Below are 26,691 nucleotides of genomic sequence, written 5' to 3'. Positions count from 1 at the left end.
ATATTTTTTTCTCGAACTACGCGGGAGAGCTACGTATCATTTCATTTCATTATCGTTAAGGTAGAATAAAAGTACACGGAACCAGAACACCAAACACACACCCACTCTAAAGCCGACGCGCCACAAAAGAAACTAGGAACTCGACCGAGGACCTAACGAGCCTAAATGCCCAAGGTCGGCGACCTTAACAAGAGCTCCTGGAGCTTTCTAGCTCCAGCACTGCACCAAAGGGTACCTTCGGTGTGGACAGCCCTGAGAACTTCCTGAATAAAAGGCCTAGCATTTTCAAAAACACAGGAATTACGGTGCTTCCAGACCTCCCAAGCTACTAAAATAATCAACGAGTTTAGGCCTCTCCGCACTTCCTTGGGCACAGATGAGATTGCTAACCACCACCACTTAGAGAGGCGAGACGCAGAAGGTTCTGGTGTGAGCATGTTGGCCTAGCTGCTGAAAGATCAACGCCCATACTTGTAGCAGATGGTGAATGGTCTCCTCGGCCTGATCACAAAGAGGACAAGCCTCGGGATGCGCCAGCCCCCTCTTTGCGAGGCGATCAGCGGTCCAACACCGATTGTGGAAAACCAACCAGATGAAGAACTTGCAGCGGGGAGGTTCCCAGATCCTTCTCCAGGGGCCAAACTTGATTGTGTTCCCACAAAAAATGCAGCATATGCAGATTTACTAGTGTACAACCCAGACCGAGTTAGCTTCCATATGTACTGATCTGGTACCTCTTGTTGTAGGACCACTCCATCCACTAAGTCCCATAGCTGAAGATATTCAAGGAGGACTTGAACTGTGAGAGCTTTCATAATATTTTGATTCACTGCATATTGGCAAGTGCTTCAAATTCCGATGCTGTGCTTGGAAGAGAAATACTTCGTACATAATTTTCAGGGAATGAAGGCATGATCAGCCAATTAGGGCGACCTACTGCATCAGTAGCAATTGCAACCTTTATTGTGTGTGCAAATTGTAGAGGTTTATCTTGTTCTGAACTTTCTTGGCACATGAAACCTGAAGACATAAGAGGTAGGAACCATACTCTGCATTTGCTAGATGAAGCTTAATTCCCACCTCGCTACAGGCCAACCGCCAACCAAGCCAATGCAACAAACAGGTGTTGAGCTCAAATGCCTCAGATCATGTTGTTTTGTCGATCTTCTCAGCAGGTCCCTTCAGGTGGACATCCCAGATTCCCAGGCATAGTGACCTGATGGCGCTGCCTTCTGCCCTTGCTCAGGAGGGCATGAGCAGAGTGTCCTTGTACATCTCAGTTCCAAGTTTATTCTCTTTTTTTTCGAGAACGTGCAATCGCACGTTTTTCATTAAGAAGAGAGAGGAGACTACACATGGACTCGCAGGGTACATGACCGTTGGCAAGGTGGGATTGCGCTGGTGGAGATGATCGGCTAGTACGCTGCACGCGGCGACATGGACTGCGAGGAGTATGTTCTTGATTGCAGAGGTGGATGGAGCTGCAGACACTTTTGTGTGCACCGCCATGATCTCTGGGTATGCCAGTGCCAGGAGTGCCAGTTTGGATGCTGCGAGGGCAGTGTTTGATGGAATGAGAGAGCAAGATGCCGCACATGGAATGTGATGATTGGCGTTTATTCAGGCGCTGATATGGCTGCACAAACAGTTGCTCTCTTCAAGTTTATGATGCAGAGTAGAGCAAGAGTGCAATACTGAAGGTGGAGTCGAAATACATGACAATCTCCACTGTGGCTGCTGCTTGCGCGCAATGTGGGGTACCTACTCAAGCTAGCTGGATACTAGATCATGTGGATCGTCAATGCTCGAAGAGTCATTTCTGCATATGGAAAAACCTTGAGAAAACAACGCTGAAGAGTCGAGCTTTCACATTTCATAGCTGAGGCATCTCCATATTGGACTACCTAGCCCCTGATGCTGTGCTGCATGACATAGATGATAGAACTTTGATAGTGCTCAAATTCTACTTGGAAACAAGCATGTGGGTGTCCAATTTAATTTGAATTCATTTATCGGCTAATGGTGCCATATCACAAAACTACTGTAGCCTACATGAATGATCTGCAATCTATCAGTCAGCAGGATTTATGCAACCTTACTTCTTTTACCCAATTTGGCTCTGCAATTTGATGGTCCCTAAACATAAGTAACTGCAGGAGATCTTTGAAATTTGAAAGCAGAACTCTAAGGACTCATGAAAACGTTCTCATGGCATCAGGTCATATATTCTTAGAAGTCATGTGGCTGTTATTGGACGCGTGAAGTATGCAAGTGCGGAAGAATGTCAAACAAGGCTTTGCTTCATCTTGTATTCTGTTGGCTCTTGCTCCTTGCCAGGGTTAGGTCAACTGTGTGATAGCAACCAGCCTGAAGCTTTGGCCGAATCTCCAAAAGCATTATCAGGTCAGAATATTTTTTATGCCTCATGCTGTGGCTACCTGAAAGCTATCTTATCCAAATCTTCTGTAGTTACTTTCTAGATACTATCTAACTGATACCTTAGTTTTTTTTTCTGCCTTTAGTGCTACCATTCGTACGTTTTTGTATCACCTCATATGTAAAAAACTGAACTAGTTGTTATTGGATGCAAAATTTATTCGCGTGTAAAAACATAGTATACAGATAATCATCCTGCAGTCTCCATACTGTTTGATACATTTATTGTTAATATGCTTTCAAGTTTCACAGGCAATTATGAAGAAACATTGAGGAATTCAGCGTCACATTTCAGATCACAGAAACTCTATATCCATGTTCAGTAATTAATTCTTGGTGTTGTCCAAAGTCCAAGCTCCTAAAGTATACGCCTCCAGGTGGTGCAACTAGGAAAAAGACGTGGAAGAATCTGAAACACCTCTGAGATTTCACAAAGATGACTCACCTCATGTGTGGAATCTAACAATGTCCTTTATGGCCTATATAAACCCAGGCATTTCCATGGTTTCCTCGCAGACAAGAACCATGAAGAGGAAGAAGTGGTCTTCAAGGAGTTTTCTCTCCTTCTCCCTCAAAGGCCTCCAAGCGGAGGACTTTGAGGCAGAAGAAGAGCATACCTCTTTGTATCACCAACGATTTTTTAGAGACATTGATTGCCAAAGAACACAAGGCGTGTGATGTGCTTTGGCTTGTTGAATAAAATCCTGATTGCTCTTACTCATTAACAGGCCCCGCCTTTTTTGGATGAGCTCTCATGTTTCGCCAGATAGAACAACCAGAGTCTAGGAACCCTACTGAATATGAACAATCAGAGTCTAGGAACCCTACTGAATATTTGGGGGGAAGAATTGGCGATTGTTCTATCTGAAATTTGTTACTAATAATCATCTGTGAGACTCTGATATACTGACATGTAGGGCTTCAGTAACACAGTTGATAACTTGATACTAATTTTGGGTCGGACATGTGGTATTTTTATTTTGAAGAATGGATACTCATTCCAATTCCACAATCCACTGGCACTAGGTGTTTTAGGATCTCTTACTTGCGATGTTTCTGGTGTAAAAAATGGCACCACGATTTACTGATTCACATAATCGCAGAAAACAGGAAATTCTTGACAAAAGTTTTGTTTTGGCTTAATTGACAAAAAGTTTGTTGATTCCCCTCTGGAAAGAGTTTGTGTTTTGTGTTCAAAACCAAAATTTATCCTTGGTTGGCATGCCTAGATGGGCCGGCCAGCCTTGTGAATCATCAGAAACTTAAGCACAAGGAGGGCCTAATGGGCCCAAGCCCTCAACGGGCCAGCCCACATTCATTTGCACGTGGAGTGCTCCTCCTCCGTCTCTCCCCCGTCCTGTTCCGCAGCTTCCGCCTCCTGGAACTGGAAGTAGATCGAGCGCCTCCTCTCGACTGCTCCGCCTCCGCCTCCGCCTCCGCCTGCCTGAGCCTGACCGCGCCTCCCGTTCGCGTTCGATTCCCCATCACATCTGGCCCTCTCCAACCCTAACATCCCAATCCACTGACGAGGGCAGCTGGCGACACCGCGGCGGGCCTGTCGCTCGCTTCTGCCCCTCACCGCCGAGGAGCTGCACTGCTGCAGCAGCCGTGCGCCCCCTGCAGCGCCGGCCGGCCGTCCGCCCGCGGACCGGGAGGCACCGAGCAGCCAAACTGCTGCGGGCTGCTGCGCCTGCGCATCTACGACGACCGCAGTCAAGGAGGAGCTGACAAGGTGGTAGTCCCTTTATTTTTTTTGTCTTTTTTTTTGAAGCAAACATTTTTTTGTCTTATTGCTTATTGCAAATTTGCAACTGGGAATGCGTGCCAGCGTGCGTAGTTACTAGTTAGCTGAATTTGGAAGTAGCCTTGTCGACTTTATGCATGAATTGTAGTTTGGGGTATTGCATTTGCAGCATTATGAGAATTTGAAGCTCAAATGTGTACGCCCAACAATGAAATTATAGCGTGGGCACTGCTTCCTCGCTGTGGTCCAAGTAGCCTTTTCTTGGTGCCTGATTTTTGACCTCAAACTGAGCAACATAGCAACAAGTTACCAACAAAGATGTCTAATCACATACGTGCGTGCTTACAACTAATGCTCTCACACACAAAATTCTTTCCCTGTGGAGTTTAGCTTTGAGGCTGGCATACTGACCACTCTTGATCACATGGAAAGTGTAGTCTGCATAGTCCTCTTGCTGCACACAGTTTGATGGCTTCGCTGTCCAGATGGTCCACTTCTCAATGTGGCTTCCGAGGAGAAGCATGTTGTTAGTGCTTACCTGTGTGTTACGATACAACTAGGATTGTTCTGCAGTCGAGTTCGGTGAACCCATCGAACTGTGTGTGTCAGAGGGCTATGCCAACGACTAACGCAATAACCTTGCTAGCTTCAAAGCTAAACTAAAAGAAGAAAGATCAGTGTGTAAGAGCATTAGGCGTAGGCATTCATGCTTGTAATTAGGTCTTTGTTGATAGCTTGCTTCCTACACTGCTCTGTTTCATGTTGAAAATCAGCCATCAAAAGTTGCTACTTCTACCGCACCAAGGAGCTGTTGCAAGATCACTCTGCGTTCCTCAATCATGCGCCATGCTGTGGCATCTCTAGATGCCTAGATGGGCATCATGGCAACAACCGTCCCCAAGCTTGCCGCTGCTGCTGCTGTGGAGGCTGTTGTCAATATTGTCCCGTTGTCCCTCAAGTCTTAATCGTTGAATTTTCCCTGGGTCTCACAAATTCCTGACTGTGCCAGCTTGCTGAATACCACACCACCTCAAAGTCACAAAGTAGTTCTGTTGATTATTAGTAAGCTCTAAAAATTGCTGAATTCTTGAATTGAACCTGAGTGCTTGGCCCTATACATAGATACATGGCCAACAGTCTGGCCACGCAGAAAGAAAGACATGATCTATTGACCTCTCACGTCAGGTTCCTTTGCAATGTAGGTTTCAGTGTCGGACAACAATTTTCTGTATCCTCCAATCGCTTGCCTGCAGTGACACATCCACTTTGCGCAATTTCTCGCTTTTTGACCCCGTTGTCTTTAATGAGCACAATTTCACAAATAATCGTTGGGAAATCAAAGCCCTTCTACATTGCCAAAAGTTCTTTCCCTGGAAACAAATGTATCCTTTCAATTCCAATCGCACACCTTTCCCATTGCCATATTCCCCTCCTCCTCTCCCGTGCAATCGTTTCGGGTCTTCTCCTCAAGCTACCCCTTGTCCACTCTGTCCTTCGATCTCTCTCCTCAGGTCCTGTCCCATCTCTATCCCTCTCCTTCCTCTCCCTGCTCCGCCACTCTGGATATATGACCCTTGATAACTACTCCCTCAACATTGCTCTCTCTGCCACTGCTCGCCTCCCATCTGTTTCTGTTGGTGCGCAGCTTCATTCCCTTTCTGTCAAACTCGGTTTGGTTTCTGATACATTTGTCCTTAATTCTCTTATCAACATGTACTCATCTTGTAGCTATCCAGCTACTGCAAGACTAGTTCTTGACTCTGCTCCCCAAGGAGCTTGTGATGCAGTTTCTTGGAACACAATAATTGCTGGATACCTACGAGGTGGGATGCCCAATAAAGCTCTGCAGGCTTTTGGTGAAATGGCCAAGGAGCAAGTTAGGCTGGATGATGTCACATTGCTGAATGCGCTCGTTGCTTCTGCCAGGACAGGCACAGTGAAGGTCGGGAGGCTGTGTCATGCTTTAGCTCTGGTGAATGGGGTTGGAATCAATTGTTATATGGGATCCTCTCTGATTAGTATGTATGCAAAGTGTGGACTGGTTGAAGATGCTCGCAAGGTGTTTGATGGAATGCATGAGAGAAATGTGGTTTGCTGGACATCAATGATTTCTGGGTACACACAGTTGGGTAAGTTTAAAGAGGCTGTTGAGCTTTTTAGGGACATGCAAATTTCTGGAATGGAGGCTGATGATGCTACTATTGCTACTGTTGTGTCTTCATGCGCCCAAATGGGAGCACTTGACTTAGGATGTTATGTTCATGCTTACTGTGACGTTCATGGTTTAGGGAAGGAGCTTTCTGTGAAGAATTCACTGATTGATATGTACTCAAAGTGTGGGGATATAAAAAAGGCTTATGAGATATTCAGTGGGTTGACCAAGCGAGATGTGTTTTCTTGGACGGCAATGATAATGGGCTTTGCTGTTAATGGCCTCTGTGGTGAAGCACTAGATTTGTTTGCTCAGATGGAAGGAGAGGGTAAGGTTATGCCAAATGAGGTCACTTTCTTGGGTGTCCTTACTTCTTGCAGCCATGGAGGGTTACTGGAACAAGGGTACCATCACTTTCAGCGTATGTCCATGGTCTACCATCTTACACCGAGGATCGAACACTATGGATGCATGGTTGATCTCTTGGGCCGTGCAAAACTATTGACAGAGGCGGCACAGTTTATTAAAGAGATGCCTATTGCTCCAGATGTGGTAGTATGGCGGTCGTTGTTGTTTGCCTGCAGAGCTTGTGGAGAGGTAGGACTTGCAGAATATGTAGCAGAAAGGATCCTAGAATTGGAGCCAAAAAAGTGTGCAGGGCATGTTTTACTTTCTAATGTCTATGCTACTACATCAAGGTGGGGTGATGTGAATAAGTTGCGGACATCTATGGATGGCAGTAGGATGAGTAAGCAGCCTGGTTGCTCATTCATTGAAGTGGACGGATGTGTGCATGAGTTCTTTGCAGGAGATGAATCACACCTTGAGACAGAAGCTATATATAATATTCTTTTGGGGATTAATGAGCTATTGGTAGCAGAGTCCTTACTCGCATGAAAGTTAAGATATTTTTGTGGCAACTAGATAGACAGATTTCAAATGTACGATGCTATGATTTGATATGGAGTGGAAAGAATGTTCAATGTTTACATTTTTTTTTATTTCTTCAGGAGGTAGGAAATTTCATTTTTCAAGTTGTTTTAACTTAACAACTAGCATGTTTGATGGTTAGCGTTTGAATCCTTGGCAATGTCAGAGAAATTGGGATGTGTTCCTAGCATTTGGATTAATTCCCCAAGCATATGGAAAAGGAAAAAAATAGTGGTAGCCTGGGTCTAAAAAAACTAGCATGTAAATGAACGTGCAGTGTGCACTGTGACCTATTCTCTGCAACATCTGAAAGTGCCAACTATTTTATATACAAATATCACATTCACACCTTTTCTTTTCTGTTTAAAGTTTACTATGACCAACTTAAATTGTCTTATGTGTTTCATTGAGGAGCGAGGACTAGATGTTGATGCTCCTATTAAGGTGCCATGGGATTTATTTATAGTTAGCTCTTATTTAGTTATTCCTCGCTTGTTGTCTTATCTGATTTATGAATCCTTGGAAGTTGGAACATGGTGAATGGTTTCAGCCATCATTATATGAGCTAGCTTGATTTGAAAATTATATGCAGGTAACGTCACTCGTGAAACTAGATATTGCAGGAATTACTGTAGGATGACAATTCACTTAATGACTAAAATTAAACTCCAAAGTCTGAACTTTCAGCTAACACGTAACTGGAAGTTTGGGGACATATATTGTTAGCATAAATGAGAGAAACAAAGGTCACCAGTGTTATTCGCTTGTCCTCCAGTTTCCGAACACTTTCAGGACCATTTTCTGTGTGTTTTGCTGTAACATGTTGTGTTAGCCAAAAATATTTCCTGTAGCAGCATTGATGAGAAATGTCCACTCTTATGGTATGATGACCTTGAGTGTTCACTGCTACGCTGCAGTCATCTAGCTGTCCATTGTGTTGGTTTTGTTCCTTTTCTCGTGCTCATGTAATTGGCCATATTTGATTTAGAACTGAATTTTTGTTTCTCAGCTTTACAACCATCTGGTGGCTTATCATGTGTCCACTGGCTTGTAGGGCTATGCCAATCACTGGAATATAAACAAGCAGGGGTCTCTGATTAAAATAAGTTTTTGGCCTATTCCCAAATTGAAGAATTCACCTGAACGGAGTAATGGATCGGAAGAATCGAACTCCTCAAGGTTGCTACTATTAGTTTTCTTGTCTTTTTCTCCAAAAGTTGGGCTTTGCTGTTTTAAATTTTAATAGTTACTAGAGTTCACTTAAATAGGTCAAATAGCACAAGTGGTTGTGGAATTTCTTGAGGTAGCTGTCAGCTGCATTGTATTCCTCAAAGGCTTCTATCCTCCTCGTAAGAATTCCTCTTCCTTTTGCGTTTAAGTTGGTTCAATAATTCTGTTCTTGCAAAGGTTTTGTTAGATTAAACAAATGTATCTTTAGGTGCCTTTGAGAGGAGAAGGTACATGAATGTAGTGGTCCAGAAAGCAGTGCATCCTGAACTTGCTAGCTATATTCACTCCACCACTACTGGGCTTCTCCCTTTCATACAGAAGGTTTGTTGTAACCAACTTCCTTAACTGACTGTTCCTTCTGCTGCAGTTAAGTGCACCAATATTTTAAATTGCACCAAGTAGATAACTAGTAGCTCACAATTTGTTTTGAAGTATAAAATAACTTCTTAGGTTTACTTGTTTTGTCTCCTTTTTTTACTGATTGTTTCACAGTAAGCTTAATTGAAGCTTTCAGGGTTGATAATCCTTGATGTTCTGATAAGTACTAGATTGTAGAAATATTCCAGGTGGGCTCTACTTCTACATTTGTAGCTAGCAAATAATCTTAATTTCTTTCTTTATCAAACCAGGGATTGGTTGAGAGGGTTGTAGTCATCTTCTATGACAAGGAGCATGTACCGATCGAGAAGTTTGTCTTCAAGCTTGCAGTAAACCAATCATATGGTTCCAAGCTAGAGGAGGCAGACCTGGAATTTGCTCTACGAGCTTTCTTGATCAAACTGACTGTTGCCGAACCTGTTACTAAGTCTCTTCCGTCAGGTTCTCTTTCATCTCCTTATTTTAGGCTTCCTTGTTCTACTAACGCAAGGCTTGCGTGAAAGTCAACCATGTTGGTAAAAGAGATCTTATGGAGTAACATGCTTGCATTGTGAATTCTGATAGATGGCAGCTGGGAGATCACTGCCTACTTCCGATCCCTCCCTGCTGATGGCGACCGAGAAGCTCAGCTGTGGATCCCTACGGACACCAAGCTGTGGATGCAGCCTCCTCAGATTACCCCCATCAAGTCGGTGAGCTGTGACTCTCTGAAGATGCAGCTTTACTTGGAACACCCTAGCCCCACGGAACCAAAGAATTCGACGGGGTAACAGGAACTGTGTCTGTGCTGTGAGTGGAAATCACAATCAGGCTAGAGAAATGGACAAAGGTCCTGGCTGTTGATGCAGCCATGAGATGGGCAGGCCGTTAAGAGGGCTCCTTGTCGTCGTCCTTGGTCCTGGCGATCTCAAAGTCCGCCGCAGTGCTAATAATTCTTTCGTATGGGTCGGTATCCTGCGCTCACAACGATAGACGGTATGGTTCTGAACTTCGCTTGGAGGTGACAGCCGAGATTTATTTGGAGCTTAACCGGTTCCCATTTCTGAAAGGCTCAGCTTCATCTTCATGCTACTCTAGGTAGGTTATTTGTCGTCGAGTTTGCATGTGATAGAATGCACATGGTGTCCTGTCGGGGCCATTTGGCAGACGATTATATGCGACTAAAATGCATCCGGCATGTAGTGTAACCCCAGCTGTTCATATCTCAGATTCTGAGTAGATTCAGACATATCGTTGGAGAGAGAATTTGAGCTGCGGATCTTGTTGCATTATTGCGTCCATCACTTTGGTTGATCAAAGTGTCGCGGCAGAAAAATAAGCCAAATGTCCTTTAAAAAAAAACGAATGCAGCATGGATGATGCTGTACTGTACTGCTGCAGCCTGCAGAGTAGGCAGGTGAGCAGCAAAGACAGAAGGACGAGGTCACGGCACGGGCATGTGTCGTGTGTTTCAGACACCGTCAGAGAAAGCCAGCCAGAGCGGAATCCGTGGCGGGTGTCACTAGTCACTCGATCCAACTGACGAGAAGAGCCTGAACCTGGCGCTGTACATTTGGACAAGAAGAAGATATGCTACAGTAATATAAAATGGTTCGTAGAATGGTCTGTGTCTTAAAAAAAGATTGTTGAAATGACTTGTGATTTGGAACGGATGAACCGGAGGGAGTACAATTTTTCTTTCTTTTCTCTCACGAGTCGTGTCGCGTTCGATACGAGGCTAACTGGACTCGTGCGCTGCAAGCTTCTCTGGCCTCTCCGCTTCGGGCCATCCACTTTTTTTTCCTCCCCCTCGGACGCTTCTGCCCCTGCCCGCCGCAGCCGCGCGGCGCACGTGGTCGCGTCCCGCATCCCGACACACCCATCCCCACAAACCTGCCATGTGGGCCACCCCGACCCCACACGGCCCGTCTCCATCCCCATCCCTTCCCACCAAAATCTCCCGCCATCGCCCCCTCTCTCCCGCCAAAACCAACCGACCCCGCCACGCGTCGCCGCCCGCCGGACCCTGGCCCACCGCGCAGCGAGACGAGGGGGATCCGTTTTGCCGCGCAAGCTACCCGCGCGATATAAAAAGTCCGCGCGCGCCCGCACAGAGCCGAATTTCTTTTTTGGCGCGCATCCCAACAGACAACGCCACCGCCACCGCCACCGCCGCCGCTCCCCGTCCCCCCGCGTCCTTGCCCGCCGCCTCCTCGCCTCCCGCCGCAGGGAGAGTCTGGTCGCATCAGGGGGTTCGTGTGTCTGGATTGGCGGTGCCGGAGGAGGGAGGGAGGCGCCATGGAGGGAGCCGCGAAGCCGTCGACGAGCTCGGGGTCGGGGGTCACGGACGGGGCCTCGGGCCGCTCCGGCACCGCCGCCGCGTCCATGGAGGAGAGGTTCGCCGACCTGTGCAAGGTACGCGCGCTCACATGCCGCGGCGTTTGCTCCTCTCCGGTGGGCTGGGGTTTTGGGGCCTCTGCTTGGGCGTTAGGGATTTGTCCCCCCCCCCCCCCCCCCCCCCCCCTCCGCCCAAGGCGCGTCTTTTTTTTTTTTATCCCTGGTGATCTGTTCTAGCCGCCTCGTGTGGGTTTCCTCGGGAAGAAATTATGCAAGGTTGAAGGTTTGAGCGGGTTTTGTTGTTTGGAGTTGATTTGTGCTGGATCTGGCGCTCTCCTTTGGTTTTGCATCTTCCACTTTTGGGAATGTGTGAACTTTGCTGGCTGTGCTCCTGTCTTTGAAGTAACCATTTTAGGTTACCTCAACCATTTTTCTTCGGCCCGTGAATCTTTCCAACTTGTTTTTTTATAAGATAAAGGATCCCTTCCAATCCTTTATTCGGTTTTGGTGTCATTTGTGGAAATATGTCCTTTTCCCCCTTTTTCGATAGCGAGTCTTTTTGTGTTCTGCTAGAGGCAGTTCCGTTTTATCTGTGTCTGCTCCTTTCAAAATCGAATAAATGAACAGTCTTTAGAAGATTTCTCTTGTTTTCTACACTTCAAGTTTGTGCCTTACTGTCCTTTTGTTCTTATTATCAGTGATTTCTTTTGGTACCTTTCAGTTTAGTTATTATGCTTGTTCTTTTTTCTAAAAGGAGGGATGGATATGCGTAACTTTGTAGTGCTCAATTTTACCACTGCTATTACTCTTTTGATTTATTCTCTTATAATCTAATTTTTGAATTACCCTGTTGTTGTTCTCTGGCGAGCAGAGCAAGCTGGGACTGGACGAGAGCACGACGAGGCAGGCAATGCAACTTTTCAAGGAGACCAAGAGCATCCTCAAGTCCAGCATGTCTTCCTTGGGTGGTGGATCGGTAATATTGCATTTCTTCATCTCTGGTTTAGTAATTGCTGCTTCCATACAATTTCAGGACCATGATGTATGTCTAAAACCTGTGTTTCTGCTACCTATTGGATTGTGTATAGCCCGAGGAGATCGAGAGGTTCTGGTCTGCCTGTGTCCTTTACTGTGTGTCAAGGCTCAGCAAAGCAGGGAGGTCGAAGGAAGATGGGGGTGTCTCACTTTGCCAGATCTTGAGGGCATGTAAGCTCAAGTAAGAATCCTGCTAATTTTGTCTGGCCGAAGAAAAATTATGTCTCACCTGGGCTAATCTCTATATTTATTCTGTTGGTTCCATGTAGCATTGTGGATTTCTTCAAGGAGATGCCACAGTTCTGCATAAAGGTTGCGCACGTTCTGACTGGCCTATATGGTTCAGATTGGGAGAAGAGGCTTGAGGTATATATGTAATTAGTGTTCTCCCCTGTTTTAGAACACACTTCAGAATTGAACATGTTTTAGGTTTCTATCATATTACTGACATGCATTTCCTCGTTTTGTGCTCAGTTGAAGGAACTGCAAGCGAACGTTGTCCATTTAAGCTTGCTAAGCAGGTAAAATCATACTTTCTATTGCTTTTGCGACCTCTGGCTACACGTAATGTAAAATATCTATCCTTCTGTTTTGTAAATTTCCATGCTAGAATATTGATTACTAGTAGTGTTACTCTCCCCATGAGTGAGTTTTTTTTACCAGTGTTACTGAACTGAATCTGAAACACATTGGAGCATTTGGTAAATGTAATGTCAAGTTTTAGTGGATTATAGCTATATTAGATATAATAACCTGAGTAGGCGTATATCTGAAGGATTCTACTCCTAACAGCCTATACCGTTTGCATATATTCTAGGATTCTTATATCCCCTGTAAAGGCTGATACCTTAAACATTTTGCTAGCCAAGTTTGGAGTGTTCTTTTTCTGCGGTCCCAAAATTTTCTTCTCTTTTATCCAACTTTTCTGGAATTACATCCTAGAAAGCTTGAAACTGTAGTCTAAAATTTCCATTATTCTGCTTAAATAGTTCTAAAACCATCCCATTTGCTGAGTCATTGTGGATATATAGATGATTACAGACCGTGATACCATCCAACTAGGTCAACAGTATTGTGAGCAAATTATGCAACAATGCTTAATAGGTTTTCAAGCTTCATGTATAATCTCATTTGAAGACCATTGGCAATACTATCAACTGTACATTAACTTTATATGCTGGTGTTTGCTTTACTATTTCCTTCCAATTGATGGCTTCCACTCTACAAGGACCAATTATGAACTATGTTTGGATAGATGACCATGATGTTTGTTTGGTTCAGGTACTACAAGCGTGCATACCAGGAGCTATTCTTGTCAAATGATGCCAAGCCTTCAGACAACTCTTCAGAATCAAACAACCAAGAGGCTTCAGATTATTATCGCTTTGGATGGTTGCTCTTTTTAGTCCTAAGAATCCAAACATTCAGCAGATTCAAGGATCTTGTGACATCCACGAATGGACTGGTTTCTGTGTTGGTAAGGACATCTGCTATGATCAAATTCACAAGTGTTTTCTCTTCTCATGCAGTAGGGTAATTGATGCATAGTGTTAGTCAACTTGAAAGTAATGAATACTTCTTATTTTGCATGCCTGCAGGCTGTACTTATCATTCATGTTCCTGTGCGGCTAAGGAGCTTCAACATAAATGATTCATCCTACTTTGGTAATGGAAACCAACTCTTTATTTTTACAGATACTGTTTGCTAATCATGTTCTGCTAGTTATAGTAATCATGGCTTAAAACTGATTTGCTCTCTTTGTTGGTTTGAATCAGTTAAGAAGTCAGATAGGGGAGTCAATCTTATTGCTTCTCTGTGTGAAAAATATCATACCTCAGAAGACGAGTTGAGCAAAGCATTGGAGAAGACAAACACTGTCATAATGGATATTCTTAAAAATAAGCCATGCTCTGCTTCAGAATGTCAACAGGATAATTTATCTTTTATTGATCCAGGTAAAGATCTGCAATGCAAACAGAAACTTAATGTTTTGTATTCACTGTTTTTGTTTCACGTGCTTATTTACTGTCCAGTCTCACTAAAATTTCTTCTTCGATGCAGAAGGCTTGACAGTTTTTAAGGATTTGCTTCAGGGAAACTTGTTGAAATCAAGTCTGCTAATCCTGGAAAAGGAATATGAGAATGCAATTAACTCAAAAGGAGAGCTAGATGAGCGCATGTTTGCTAATGATGAGGACAGTTTGCTTGGCAGTGGAAGTCTGTCAGGTGGAGCCATTAATTTACCAGGCACAAAGGTAGCTAACTAGTAAGATTATTTATCCATTGCTTCATTATTTGAAAGCTTTGAAATGTTTAGTCCTATTTGTTTCATGGTATTTCAGAGAAAGTATGATGTTATGGCCTCACCTGCAAAATCAATAACAAGCCCAAGTCCAATGTCTCCTCCACGTTTTTGTTTATCACCTAAAGGCAACAGCTTCGGCAACTCAAAGATGGCTCCTATTACTCCTGTGAGCACAGCCATGACAACTGCCAAGTGGCTTCGGACTACAATAACTCCCCTTCCTTCAAAACCTTCTGGGGAACTATTGCACTTCTTCTCAGCATGTGATAAAGATTTAACAGAAGACATTACTCGCAGAGCTGGCATTATACTTGGGGCCATATTCACAAGCAGTTCATTTGGTGAACGCATATGTACCAATGTGCGAACTGCAAATAGGATGGATGCTATCTGGACAGAACAAAGAAAAATGGAAGCCCTTAAGCTATATTACAGGGTTCTGGAATCGATGTGTAGAGCAGAGTCACAAATCTTGAGCGGGAACGGGAACAATCTTACATCACTCTTGTCTAATGAGCGATTTCATCGGTGTATGATTGCCTGTTCTGCTGAGTTAGTTCTTGCAACTCACAAGACTGTCACTATGATGTTCCCAGCTGTGTTGGAGAAGACTGGCATTACAGCTTTTGACTTGAGTAAAGTCATAGAGGGTTTTGTTAGGCATGAAGATACACTTCCCAGAGAGTTGAAGCGACATCTGAATTCTCTCGAGGAACGGCTTCTGGAGAGCATGGCATGGGAGAAAGGCTCATCAATGTACAATTCCTTGATTGTTGCAAGGCCAGCACTGTCTGCAGAAATAAACCGGTTAGGTTTACTGGCTGAACCAATGCCTTCACTTGATGCCATTGCAGCGCATCATAATATCTCACTGGGTGGGCTGCCACCTCTTCCCTTCCAAAAGCAGGAGCATTCGCCAGGTAGCATTTTATCAGCCATCATCAGTATAATGCCTATTTTCATGTTCCTGAAGTGTTAATAATTAACAGTTTTTCTTTGGCTTTCCACTTTTCACTACACGAATAAGTGACTGAATGCCCTCCATGTTAATGGTTCCTGCAGATAAGGATGAAATCAGATCCCCCAAAAGAGCATGCACTGAGAGAAGAAATGTGCTGGTGGACAGCAATTCATTTAGATCACCAGTCAAGGATATCATCAGATCGAAGTTGCCACCACCTCTTCAATCAGCTTTTGCAAGGTTAGTATTCCTTCCTTGTTTCTTCGTATACTCTTGTGTGACTGTCAGCTGGATGCTTAAGTGGAATTTTCCCTTTTCTTATTCTTATTGCAGTCCAACAAGACCAAATCCTGCAGCAGGAGGTGAAACATGCGCAGAGACAGGAATAGGTGTATTCTTTAGCAAGGTAAGTGTTCCTTTATGTTGCATCATAATGTGATGAGATAAAATGCTTGCTGTTCACTTCATATTGCTTTATCCCTGCAGATAGCAAAACTTGCAGCCATTAGAATCAGAAGTCTCTGTGAAAGATTGCAACTTTCTCAGCAGGTTCTGGAGCGAGTGTATTCCCTCGTCCAGCAAATCCTTACCCAACAAACTGCTCTTTTCTTTAATAGGCATATTGACCAGATCATATTGTGCAGCATATATGGAGTTGCTAAGGTACATTTAGCAGTTGTCTTAGTTCCAAAATTCATAGGTACAAATATATCCTACTATAACCATTAAATTTTGTGTTGATAATAATTCGCAGATATCTCAATTGGAACTTTCGTTCAAGGAGATTATTTTCGGGTACAGGAAACAACCTCAATGCAAGCCACAAGTTTTCCGAAGTGTTTATGTGCATTGGCCCCTGAGAAGCCGGAATGGGGTTAGTTCCATCATGTTTTCAGCTTTTAAGGGTTTCTTTAAGTTGCTCAAATCGCAACAAGTTAGAAAGTTTGTCTAACTGAATTCTTATCCTGCCAGAAAATGGGAGAAGATCATGTCGATATTATCACTTTCTACAATGAAGTATTTATTCCTGCTGTCAAGCCTTTGCTGGTGGAGGTAGGACCTGGTGCTAGTCCAAACAAGAAAGAAGAGGAAAAAGGTCCTGTTGATGGTATGCACCTATATATAGAAATTAAGCAACAGTATCCTAGTGTTGACTCCATAAAGGCTTTTCTGAAGTGTTTGTGTTGTATCAGTAGGTCCATTTCCAGAATCTCCACGGCTAGCTCGTTTTCCAAACCTTCCTGACATGTCTCCGAAGAAGGTTTCTGCTACTCATAATGTATACGTCTCACCACTTCGATCATCAAAGGTATATTCCTGTCAAATTTTTTTTTGTGTCTCTTTACGTTTTCATGTGATTGAACTATTTTGTAACCCTCTATCAACGCCGTGACTACTTCATAATTGAACTCTCCAGATGGATACTTTGCTCTCCCCAAGCTCAAAGAGCTACTATGCATGCGTTGGTGAGAGTACCTATGCGTTTCAAAGCCCTTCCAAGGACCTGAAGGCTATCAACAACCGACTAAATAGGTAAAACTACAGGAAGTTCGCAGAAGGTTTGTTCATTCAACTTCCAAAGAAAACAGAGTACTGATGTGCGTATTGCCTGCAATGTGTGCAGCGGGAAGAAAGTTAGCGGACGACTGAACTTCGACGTTGTCAGCGATCTGGTCGTTGCCAGCAGCCTCAGCAGCGATCAAAATGCCAAGCCTGCAGCCATGGAAGTGGCTCCCGTCAAGACGCCGGTGAAATGTGAGCCATCTGACCCGTGATCGACTCTGCGACGCTACATCACCAATCCAGCACAACCTATGCTAAACTGTTAGGTGCCAGATGATCAGCGTTAGATATTAGATGCCCTTATGTTTCCGCTTACTTCTTGACATGGGAAACTCCTCTGTGAGCAGCTCTACCTGCTGTAAAATATAAGAAAGGCTGCCCTGAGAGCTCTCCCTAACCTCCCTCACTTTTGTAGGAGATAGTACCATAGTAGTCATGTAACTTAACAAGTTGAGAAGTTTTGTAAATGCAAAATGGTCATTGTCTTGTGGATTCCCTCACAGATGTGATCATTTGAACTGCTTGTTCCTGCCCTCTTCTTTGCTATCAGTAGCATCGCCTATGCTTCTGTTTCGATGTACGATCGTGCAGAACGGTGGGACATTGACTGAAGTCTCGATTGAATTAAGATTTGACAAATCACTCGACGACACCCTATGACTGATGTGGCATTGTTAGGCCTCCTCCAATGATGCCATGTCAGGTAGCTTATAGGATCAATGATGCCATGTCAGGTAGCTTATAGGATTAAAATATACATATTTTAAGATTATGTGGAGCTGGTACGAGGATCTGTTTATATTTTAAGGTATGTGCTAACAGTTAGATCATTGGACAGGTTGCCGGACTAAGGGGGTGTTTGTTTCTTTAGCACCTCCTAAAATTCCTGTCACATCGAATGTTTAGATACTAATTAGGATTATTAAACATAGACTAATTACAAAATCAATTGCATAGATGAAGACTAATTTGCGAGACGAATTTATTAAGCCTAATTAGTTCATGATTTGACAATGTGATGCTACAGTAAACATGTGCTAATGATGGATTAATTATGCTTAATAGATTCGTCTTGTGAATTAGACTCCATCTGTGCAATTAGTTTTATAATTAGCTCATGTTTAGTTCTCCTAATTAGTCTTCAAATATTTGATGTGACATATATTTTAGTCAGCACTAAAGATCCAAACACCCCCTAAGTCAAAGTCAATGGTGGGTTGGTCAGACTAGAGACGGCAACCCACGGGCTACGGGGCCCTTATCTAGTCACCTGCCCGGGGCCCTTATCTAGTCATCTGCCTATTTATTAAGAGGCAACATGACTGCATTGTGTTCATGTTACCGCAGCTTTTGGCGCCTCCTTTTCAGTTGAGTTGAGCACGGCATATTTCGCCGTCGTCTTCCTCGTCTTGGATCAATTTGCCGTTAGTTGTACATATCTCTCATGGATGATCATCTTTTGCAGGTGTTGATTGGTGACAAAGACGAAAATGGCGGTGGCGGTGCTCCTTGTGCTGCTCATCGTCGCACTCTCATCCGCCATCATCGCCGAGCTTCCGTCTGCAGAGGCAGCGCTCGACGTGAGAGGCCACCGGCGGCTGAAATCCATGACGGTCCTGTCCCCGCCCTTCTTCCTCCGCCCCGGCGCCGTCGCCAACAAGTACTACCACGACATCGCCTTCCCCCGGGGCCACGTCGCGCTCAAGAGCTTCAACGGCGAGGTCGTCGACGACCGCGGCGCCCCCGTCCCGCTCCACGAGGCCTACCTCCACCACTGGGTCGTGCACCCGTACTACGCCGCCACGAACGCCACCGCCGCGGGCCGCCCGGCGACGCTCCCGGCGAGGAACTCCGGCGTGTGCGAGGGCGACACGCACGGGCAGTACTACGGGCTGGGGTCCGAGACCCGGCGCACCGCGACGTGGGTGCCCGACCCGTACGGCGTCGAGGCCGGCGACCCGGCGGCGCCGCCGGAGGGGTACGAGGAGCGGTGGATGCTCAACGTGCACGCCATAGACACGCGCGGCGCCGCCGACAGGATGGGGTGCACGGAGTGCAGGTGCGACCTGTACAACGTGACGGTGGACGAGCACGGCCGCCGCATCGCCGACGACTACGCCGGCGGGCTGCTCTGCTGCTACGACCAGACTCGGTGCAGGGTGGAGGAAGGGTTCGTCGACGGCGAGGCGAGGAAGCTGTTCTTCCGGTACACCGTGATGTGGCTCGACTGGAGCGATGCCGTCGTGCCGGTCAAGATTTACATCTTCGATGCCACTCATAGACCTCTGCCTGTGGGTTGCAAGGTACTTAATCTCAAGTAGGGAAGTTTAATTCTATTTTTTTTTGATATTTGGAGAGTTTGATTGCATCATTCAAATGCTTACTCTCTGATTCAAATTTTGTGGTTGAGGTTTGTGATTTAGCGAGCCTGTTCTGTTTGTGCAGGTTGAGTACGAGGTCGAGGAATGCAGCCCGGAGAGGCGGGCCAAGAACGATTGCGTCCATGTTCAGGTGGCCAAGCAAGTCGTCCCGCGTGGAGGCGACCTCGTCTTCGGCGTCGCGCACCAGCATGCAGCTGGCATAGGTTCTTCCTTGCACGGCCAGGTACATGCATGTAGTACCTCCCATGGAAAAACACAGTTTGTGTCTCCAATGTAAATGACAGCTACATCGACTATATATGGAGTCACAAATATTCTTGCATGGCAACGATCGTCGTCGCAGGATGGGCGTCTTCTTTGCGAGTCCATCCCAAGCTACGGCGACGGGGAGGAGGCCGGGAACGAGGCGGGCTACATCGTCGGCATGTCGACGTGCTACCACCCGGCGCCGGGCGCCGTGACGGTGCGCGACGGCGAGACCCTGACCGTGGTGTCCAACTACAGCAGCGAGCGGCGGCACACGGGCGTGATGGGCCTCTTCTACATCCTCGTCGCCGAACACCAGCGGCCGGCTCCCGACACGAAGCCGTCCCTGCTGTAGTGCTTCAGCTTCCCGGTCTCATGTGAGTTACAGCTACCTGCAGCAGGCTTCTGAAACTCTCACGCATGTATTCTGACCTAGCCGTTCTGCATGATCTCATCTCTTGCGACCTCAAGCTTGAAATTTTGCATGGATATGCCTTTTAATCAGACCTTTAATTTTTTTCATTCATTCTTTATTTCTTCCAAAATTTTCAGGGTGCCTACCCTCATGGCTGTGGAGCAACCTATGAAAACTGAGAAGCGATGCATGAAGAAGCTGGAATAAAAAAATCATCATCGTTCAGTATATACTACTCCGTGTAGCATGTGGGTGCAACCCATATATCTGTACAAAAATAAAGATATACGTATATGCAGAGTGTATGTTTGTGTACATGAATCACCATTACAAGGTCATTCAGAACTAGAACTACTCACTGCATTCCAAAATATAAGACGTTTTAATTTTATCCTAAGTTTCAACTTTTCTAACATTAACAAAGATTATGAAAATTTTATCATTTTACATTACCAAATAAATGCACTACAAAAATATATTTCAAAAATTTCTTACATTCTACTAGTAAGGAGAGAGTATTACTTAGTAGGTGTTTGGTTCTTTAGTTCATACTAAAGTTTCTATCACATCGAATGTTTAGATACTAATTAAAAGTATTAAATATAGATTAATTACAAAAACCAATTGCACAGATGAAGGCTAATTTGCGAGACGAATCTGTTAAGCCTAATTAGTCCATGATTTGATAATGTGATCCTACAGTGAACATGTGGTAATCATGAATTAATTAGGCTTAATAGATTCATCTCGCGAATTAGCCTTCATGTAATTAGCCTAATTAGTCTTCGAAGATTCGATGTGACATGAACTTAGATTTTAGCTCAAGGATCCAAACACGTGGTAGCATGTGCCTTGATGCTGGTGTAAGCATGGAGCAGCTACTGATGGTTCATGTCTCTGCATGTGTTCCTCGTGGCCTTCAACTCGCCATCGCTTGCATCTCTTTCTTGTTTGCGTCCCTGCAATTCTGACATGGATGGGTGCGGGGACCACATGTATAAGATATAAGGTAGATTAAGTCTCTTGCCGTACGCGATTATCAAATCAAATAAAATAATATATGCAGTAGAAAGTGAAGATCTAACTCTGCAAAAAATATTGCCGCTGGGTAGCGAAAACATTATACGACGATGGAATATATATTTTGTCATCTGCCTTTTGTGATATGTCATGCAACTGTACATTATAATGATGACAATAATACATACCATTCGTTTCAAAAAAAGACAATAATACCGGAATTTTATTCCTTAATCTAAAAAATCAACTACAGTAGCTGTTTCCTTTTTTTCCTTCTGGTCTCTTGTTGCGCCTGGGCTGGCCTTCCAGGCATGTAGTGTGTACAATACATATCATCTATTTCTACTGACAGTGAAACGTCCGCAAATAGAAATCATTTCTACTGTTGGATATCTTAAAAACGGCCAATAGAACTCCATTTCTACATGTAGAAATTAAATGGATTTCTAACAAGGCCAAATCCAGTTACGCCAAACCCATTATGAGGGCCATTAATTTGCTTCCCCCCCCTTTGTTTTTGATATTTTGCTTTTGCAGTCCTCTATTTGTAGACCTAGCCCATTTTGCACGCAAAAGATATATTTAGACCAATTATACATGGCCCAAGCCCCATTCAAACAATCTTCGTAATTTGAAGCTGAATTCATATACATAAGGTTCTTTGAATAAAAATCATATATATACAGATATTGGCTGCCATATATTCTGCATATATCAAAAAGTTGACACTACAACACTTATGAGTTATGACAGGACTACTATAAGCAATTAAGCATGCATGCACATGACTCACAACTTAACACTAAAGCTGCAACAAGCTTAAACAATAAAACAACAGGGTGTAATTGAGAATGTAACAAACAAAGGTATTGAAATGTATGAATGTGCTCGCATATGTGTTTGTTTGTAGCTTAAGATCATTTTCTTTACAACACATAGAGTTCAAATGTGAAGTAATTTCAATAAATAGGTACAAATACATTTAAATTCTCAAAAAGGTATATTATGGCATAAAAATTATAATTAAGTTATTTTCATGACCAAACATACTAAAAAGGTTATATCAAATTTTCAAGCAAAAAAAAAAGATAAAGTTAGCTATTCATCACCTTGAATATTGCTAGAGAGGAGAGAGTTGACTATAAACATGTGCTTTAAAATGAACATCAAATGAACCAAACTATTACCTAGCAAGATTCAAGGTGATCGATTCTTATGCAATAAAAATTAAATTGACTATAAACACGGATGCTCCATTTAATTTATAGTGGCGGCTCCTTAGAAAACCGATGATCCCATCCACTTGATATTTTTTAGTGGCGGTTCGTAGTTTAGTCCGCCGGTGGAAATGTAGGGAAGCCTCTTGAAAAATCATTTACGTAGCAGTGTGACTCGGGCAATCATTACTAGTAGTCGTATAGTACCGTGTGTTGACATCCGGGTTATTTAATTGCAAATCAGCGTTAGATTAGGGGCTATTTAATTTGGACGGTGCGATGAAGGCAGCATCCCGGGTCCTTGACATTTTCAATATGTACTCTTATGAAAACCGCAAGTAGAAATGGCTCCACATTTCCGGTGGGAGAAAGGGAAAGTTTTTGCACACGTACATACTCCGAAATCTCTCTCAACAAAGGCTTTATTGATGCTGCGTCTCGTGCCTTGTTCTACAACTACAAGCAACCAGCAGAGCAAAGCGTGCATGCGTGACGGAGAGTTACGTTGGAGGACACGAGAGGCACGCTGGCATTGACAGGTAGCAGCTAGCCTGCCTCGAACTACACTACTGTTTGAACGGTAATGGCAGTACGTAATAGGGCACTTGCTGAACTTGTTCAGTTCAAGTGCTAGATGGATGATTTCTTTATTCAGAGTAAAAACGTTGACAGAAAAAAGTTGATCAGTAGAAAGCAATTGTATCAAATATTCCTGGTCTTAGCGCAAGGTTCATTGGTACTCCCTCCGTTCCAAATTATAAGTAATTCCAACTTTCTTGAGAGTCAAACCATTTTATGTTTGACCAAAATTATAGAGAGAATTACAAAAGTTTATAGCACCGAATAGATATACTATGAAAATATATTTAATGAAGAAACTAATGGTACTTATTTAGTTTCATGGATGTTAGTACTTATTGTATAAATTTGGTCAAACTTGACTTATAATTTGGAACACGAGGGAGTACATTATAGTTGCATTGCTTGCAGGTAATAATTAAAGTGCTCTTCTAATCCAATAGAAAAAAGAATAAAATAGTTCTTGATTCCTTTTCTTATTCTAACTCCAGCTAGTCAGCCCAATTGGCCCATTGAGTGGCCTCTGTCGCTGAACTGGTCTAGCTGGGGACACGCGTAAAGTCACCAATTATGCTTGGTGACGCGATTCATATCATATAGTACTAGCTAGGTAGCATTCAAATAACAATAAATAGATTTAATAATGTATACTTCCGCCTATCCTTGAGAGTAGAGTGTGTAATGCGAAAATCTCTGTAGTCAAAAGCTATGCATTACTAATTTGCACACGTCATTGCCTGCTTGTGGTGCAAGAATTCTCAGAATGCCTTCCCCTGGTGCAAATTTGTAATAAGGCCCATGGGTCTGAAAAGTGTCAAAATCTGAAGTTTTTTTTTTAAAAAAGAGCCGCTACCCTCATGACCTCCGGGTTAACGCAGTAGATTGAGGCAGCTAGCTGCTACCCTCATGACCTCCGAGCTCGCTTGCTTTGCCGCTGGCTGCTTTGGTTTCCTTTGACTGATATGATAAAGTCGAGTTGTTTAATCTCAGTCCCTGTCTGGCCATGGAACGATCTGCAACCTTGGAGACGAAGGCACGCGAGACGCCTACGTGGCTTTTCAATATAGCCTTGAGCCTGGCAGCAACAAGGCAATTTCGTCTTAATGCAAAATGCAAAAGAAGAATGCAACAAGAATGGCAATTTCGTGCTCCTGCAGGCTTAGCTTTGTCCGATTCTGTACGTACGTCGTTTGCTAAATTACATAGCAAATGACGAGGTGAGATTATAGACTGGATTGTTTTAACATTTAACATCGCTGTACAGCCTTTATTATCTCTATTATCTTGCAATAGAGCTAGCAATACGCTCATATGCCTGCGTACACAAGTATATGCTGGGGTGCGTCGCTCCTCAGGGGCGACACGGACCCCAACCCTAGTGCCACCACCCCATCTCCCTCCCTCCTCCTGTCTCGCTGCCACCGGAGCTGGCCCGCCGAAAGCCCGTGCGACAGCTAGGAGGGTGGCGGCAGCGGTTAGCCGCGGCCATGGTGTGGGTGCAGCGGCCTCGGGCAGTCCCGTTCATGGACGAAGCGGTCTTGGAGAGGGTCTGCAGCTGCATTGTGTGGGTAGAAGGTGGCGTGGAGCCGCGTGCGCCCCTAAGGACCCAACACGCCCGGATCCAGTGGCGTGGCCCCCGGCGAGCTAGATCCACCGAGGAGGTTGTGGCCATTGCCCGATGGGGTGGCCCAGCGGCTGCGGGAGGCAACAACCATGGTTGGGCGGGCTAGCACGGCAAGACACGGCTGGGACTACGAGCTGGCGCACGGCAGCGGCGGCGCGCGTGGGGCAGGGAGAACACCGTGGGTGCAGGCGGTAGAGGCGGGAGGAGGCCCGTGTGTTGGCTCGGGATGTGTCCCAACTGAATCTGAGGCGCGGAGGCAACTGCGTGCAAGCACGGCGGCGCGGCACCTGGGAGGAGGCGTCTAGTGGAGGACGCTTGCGGAGGAGGCCCTGCGGCGTGGGGCGCTTGCAGCTGGGCTACGACGGTGGAGGCAGCCTGATGGCAGTGACGCGGGGGGACGCCTCAACGGTCCTGGCCGCTACAAGCAGTGACATCCGTGCGTGGCAGCAGCCGCATGCGTTCCGACGCTGCGGTGAGGCATTGTGGTGGTGCAACCGAGGGGGGTCTACGAGCATCACAAGGAGGCACGGCGGCAGCGCCGCTCCAGGGGGCTTCCATGGTTGCGGTTCTAGGAGTGTCGGGTTGTGTACGTGCAGTGGGTACAGATGTGATAGCTCCGGGCAAAAGCATTTGCTAGTGATCTCGTTGATGGCGATGGTAGAGGCGCCCTAGGGCATCATTCTCCTCGTTGGGGGGCGTCATCTTGGAGCCACCCCTGCTGCACAAGGTTCTCTAGGTGAAAACCTTATCCAGATTCTAGACAAGCAACGGTGGAACTATTGACGTCATCCCCTCCTTGGAGGTGTCGTCTCTAGAGACCTAACTCAACTTGTGGCATTACTAGTGACGTCGTTGATCATGGGAGGCTGCAATCGGTGGCGCCGGCTCCGCCACGATAGGCTTGCGGCGTGATAAGGTGGCATGGTGCAGGATGGCAAGCTTGACGGGCGTTGCTGCCTCATGTGGTGGCGATCGCAGTTCTGGTGGCGGCCAGGGGTTGTCGCATTTTTGTCGGGTTGGCTGCTTGTAGCGGAGCGCGGTGGTTGGCGTTGTTTGGCAACTGTCAGTGCGGCGTGGGACTGCGTTGGAGGACGGTGCTTGCAACAATGGCATCATGGGATGACTAGGCTTGCAACGGATTGTGGCAGGTGGCTCAGCTTTGCTGGGCTACTCCGGTGCGGTACATCGTCGGAAGACGGCGCAAGCAACTTCTTTGGCTTCCTAGCTTCGCAGCGAAGGCTATGTGCACGGGTGGAGCAACGAGGCGAAATCGACCTGCAGTGGTGGCTTGGCTATTTGATGTAGACCATGGGAATCAGGGTAACGTTGCTCTCCATTATGATGGCGACAAAATAAATGGATCCGTGACATGGAGTATTGTGGCGGACGTGGTGAGGCCCCCGCACGTGGTGATTCATCGAGGCAACGAGAGCGAGTTAGAGTCCAACAGCGGGTGTGGTGAGGCTCCCGTGCGTTTGTGTTATCGTGGTGGTGACTGCGAGGCAGTCCGCGAGAGGTCCGGATCTGGTGGTATTGTTGGAATATTTTCGCTAGGCCCATTTATTTCATTTAATCTCAAGGTCCATGATTAATGCTAGGTGGTTAAAGTGGTTAATCCCAAATGGGTAGTTAAGGAGTATCTTAACCAACTTATATTGGTGGACTATCTGTGCACTAATTGAGAAGTTGAGGAAGAGAGAAAGGGTGCCACACACGCGCTCGCTCACTCGCCGAGCCAAGGCGTGGCGCGGCAACGTGAAGTGTGGGCTGGGCTTGTCTGGTTTTGCAGTTTTTAATCATGAGTTGATGACTAGTAACTGACGCTATGTTTAGTGACTAGTAACTGATGTAGTTTAAAAGGCTGGCACCAATGACTAGTAACGGTTGGAGGTTACTGGTAACTGATGGTGACTAGTAACGGCTGGAGGTTACTGGTAACTGAGGGCTGGTTAATGGCTATCAATCACCTGTGACAATCTCCTTTCGCTTGTGTCTATAAAAAGGGTGCTTGTACTCTGATTAATGCACGCTAAAAAATCACTCACTCTCCCTTTTTGCTATTATTCGCTGCTACATACACATCTCCATTGCGAGCCTCTGCGCACACAGAGCTTGCGAGAGCAGACCTCCAAAACTTCATCTTGCTGCGACACTTGCA

General features: G+C 45.3%; 4 protein-coding genes across 7 annotated transcripts; all 4 read left to right on the top strand.

Moving 5' to 3' along the window:
• Window positions 1–3,782: 3,782 nt before the first annotated feature.
• On the top strand, window positions 3,783–10,138 carry LOC117860462 (DNA polymerase zeta processivity subunit). 2 transcript variants are annotated; one of them, XM_034743755.2, is made up of 6 exons: window positions 3,783–4,168; window positions 8,317–8,441; window positions 8,531–8,611; window positions 8,701–8,813; window positions 9,122–9,311; window positions 9,435–10,138. In XM_034743755.2, exons 2-6 carry the CDS (start codon window positions 8,414–8,416, stop codon window positions 9,638–9,640), a joined length of 618 nt encoding a protein of 205 aa, XP_034599646.1. In that variant the 5' UTR covers window positions 3,783–4,168; window positions 8,317–8,413; the 3' UTR covers window positions 9,641–10,138. The 2 variants fall into 2 exon arrangements, with proteins under 2 accessions (XP_034599646.1, XP_034599645.1); XM_034743754.2 differs by lacking the exon at window positions 3,783–4,168 and adding an exon at window positions 7,204–7,345.
• LOC140220065 (pentatricopeptide repeat-containing protein At2g29760, chloroplastic-like) lies at window positions 4,179–7,323 on the top strand. The gene has a single exon (XM_072294449.1). The coding sequence runs from the start codon at window positions 5,307–5,309 to the stop codon at window positions 7,227–7,229; it is 1,923 nt and encodes a 640-aa protein (XP_072150550.1). The 5' UTR covers window positions 4,179–5,306; the 3' UTR covers window positions 7,230–7,323.
• An 831-nt stretch (window positions 10,139–10,969) lies between the features above and the next one.
• LOC117861197 (retinoblastoma-related protein 3) lies at window positions 10,970–17,547 on the top strand. 3 transcript variants are annotated; one of them, XM_034744712.2, is made up of 18 exons: window positions 10,970–11,264; window positions 12,058–12,162; window positions 12,275–12,402; window positions 12,491–12,587; window positions 12,696–12,742; window positions 13,503–13,698; window positions 13,820–13,886; window positions 13,998–14,177; window positions 14,287–14,477; window positions 14,565–15,447; window positions 15,590–15,728; window positions 15,822–15,894; window positions 15,975–16,151; window positions 16,243–16,362; window positions 16,461–16,596; window positions 16,682–16,797; window positions 16,906–17,021; window positions 17,113–17,547. In XM_034744712.2, the coding sequence occupies exons 1-18, from the start codon at window positions 11,148–11,150 to the stop codon at window positions 17,261–17,263; spliced, it is 3,039 nt and encodes a 1,012-aa protein (XP_034600603.1). In that variant the 5' UTR covers window positions 10,970–11,147; the 3' UTR covers window positions 17,264–17,547. The 3 variants fall into 3 exon arrangements, with proteins under 3 accessions (XP_034600603.1, XP_034600604.1, XP_034600602.1); XM_034744713.2 differs by having other exon boundaries at window positions 14,284–14,477; window positions 16,685–16,797; XM_034744711.2 differs by having other exon boundaries at window positions 10,971–11,264; window positions 14,284–14,477.
• Window positions 17,548–18,318: 771 nt separating this feature from the next.
• LOC117860296 (uncharacterized) lies at window positions 18,319–20,408 on the top strand. Its single transcript, XM_072294446.1, has 5 exons — window positions 18,319–18,418; window positions 18,517–19,354; window positions 19,497–19,655; window positions 19,776–20,055; window positions 20,231–20,408. Exons 2-4 carry the CDS (start codon window positions 18,542–18,544, stop codon window positions 20,031–20,033), a joined length of 1,230 nt encoding a protein of 409 aa, XP_072150547.1. The 5' UTR covers window positions 18,319–18,418; window positions 18,517–18,541; the 3' UTR covers window positions 20,034–20,055; window positions 20,231–20,408.
• The last annotated feature ends 6,283 nt before the right edge of the window (window positions 20,409–26,691 follow it).

This window comes from Setaria viridis, chromosome 6, assembly GCF_005286985.2.
Source record: "Setaria viridis chromosome 6, Setaria_viridis_v4.0, whole genome shotgun sequence".
NCBI classification, from domain to species: domain Eukaryota; kingdom Viridiplantae; phylum Streptophyta; class Magnoliopsida; order Poales; family Poaceae; genus Setaria; species Setaria viridis.
Note: the sequence above shows the minus strand (reverse complement) of the source record. Positions and strands in the feature narration are given on the sequence as shown.

Bases quoted from the DNA above. Each gene is read 5' to 3' on its own strand.
- LOC140220065 (XM_072294449.1), top strand. From the start codon at position 5,307: ATGGCCAACAGTCTGGCCACGCAGAAAGAAAGACATGATCTATTGACC.
- LOC117860462 (XM_034743755.2), top strand. From the start codon at position 8,414: ATGGATCGGAAGAATCGAACTCCTCAAG. The intron at 8,442-8,530 runs GTTGCTACTATT...TCACTTAAATAG, and splicing joins GAAGAATCGAACTCCTCAAG to GTCAAATAGCACAAGTGGTT. The intron at 8,612-8,700 runs GTAAGAATTCCT...ATGTATCTTTAG, and splicing joins CAAAGGCTTCTATCCTCCTC to GTGCCTTTGAGAGGAGAAGG.
- LOC117861197 (XM_034744711.2), top strand. From the start codon at position 11,148: ATGGAGGGAGCCGCGAAGCCGTCGACGAGCTCGGGGTCGGGGGTCACG. The intron at 14,178-14,283 runs GTAAAGATCTGC...TCTTCGATGCAG, and splicing joins TTTATCTTTTATTGATCCAG to AAGGCTTGACAGTTTTTAAG. The intron at 15,448-15,589 runs GTAGCATTTTAT...TGGTTCCTGCAG, and splicing joins AAAGCAGGAGCATTCGCCAG to ATAAGGATGAAATCAGATCC.
- LOC117860296 (XM_072294446.1), top strand. From the start codon at position 18,542: ATGGCGGTGGCGGTGCTCCTTGTGCTGCTCATCGTCGCACTCTCATCC. The intron at 19,355-19,496 runs GTACTTAATCTC...CTGTTTGTGCAG, and splicing joins CTCTGCCTGTGGGTTGCAAG to GTTGAGTACGAGGTCGAGGA. The intron at 19,656-19,775 runs GTACATGCATGT...TCGTCGTCGCAG, and splicing joins GTTCTTCCTTGCACGGCCAG to GATGGGCGTCTTCTTTGCGA.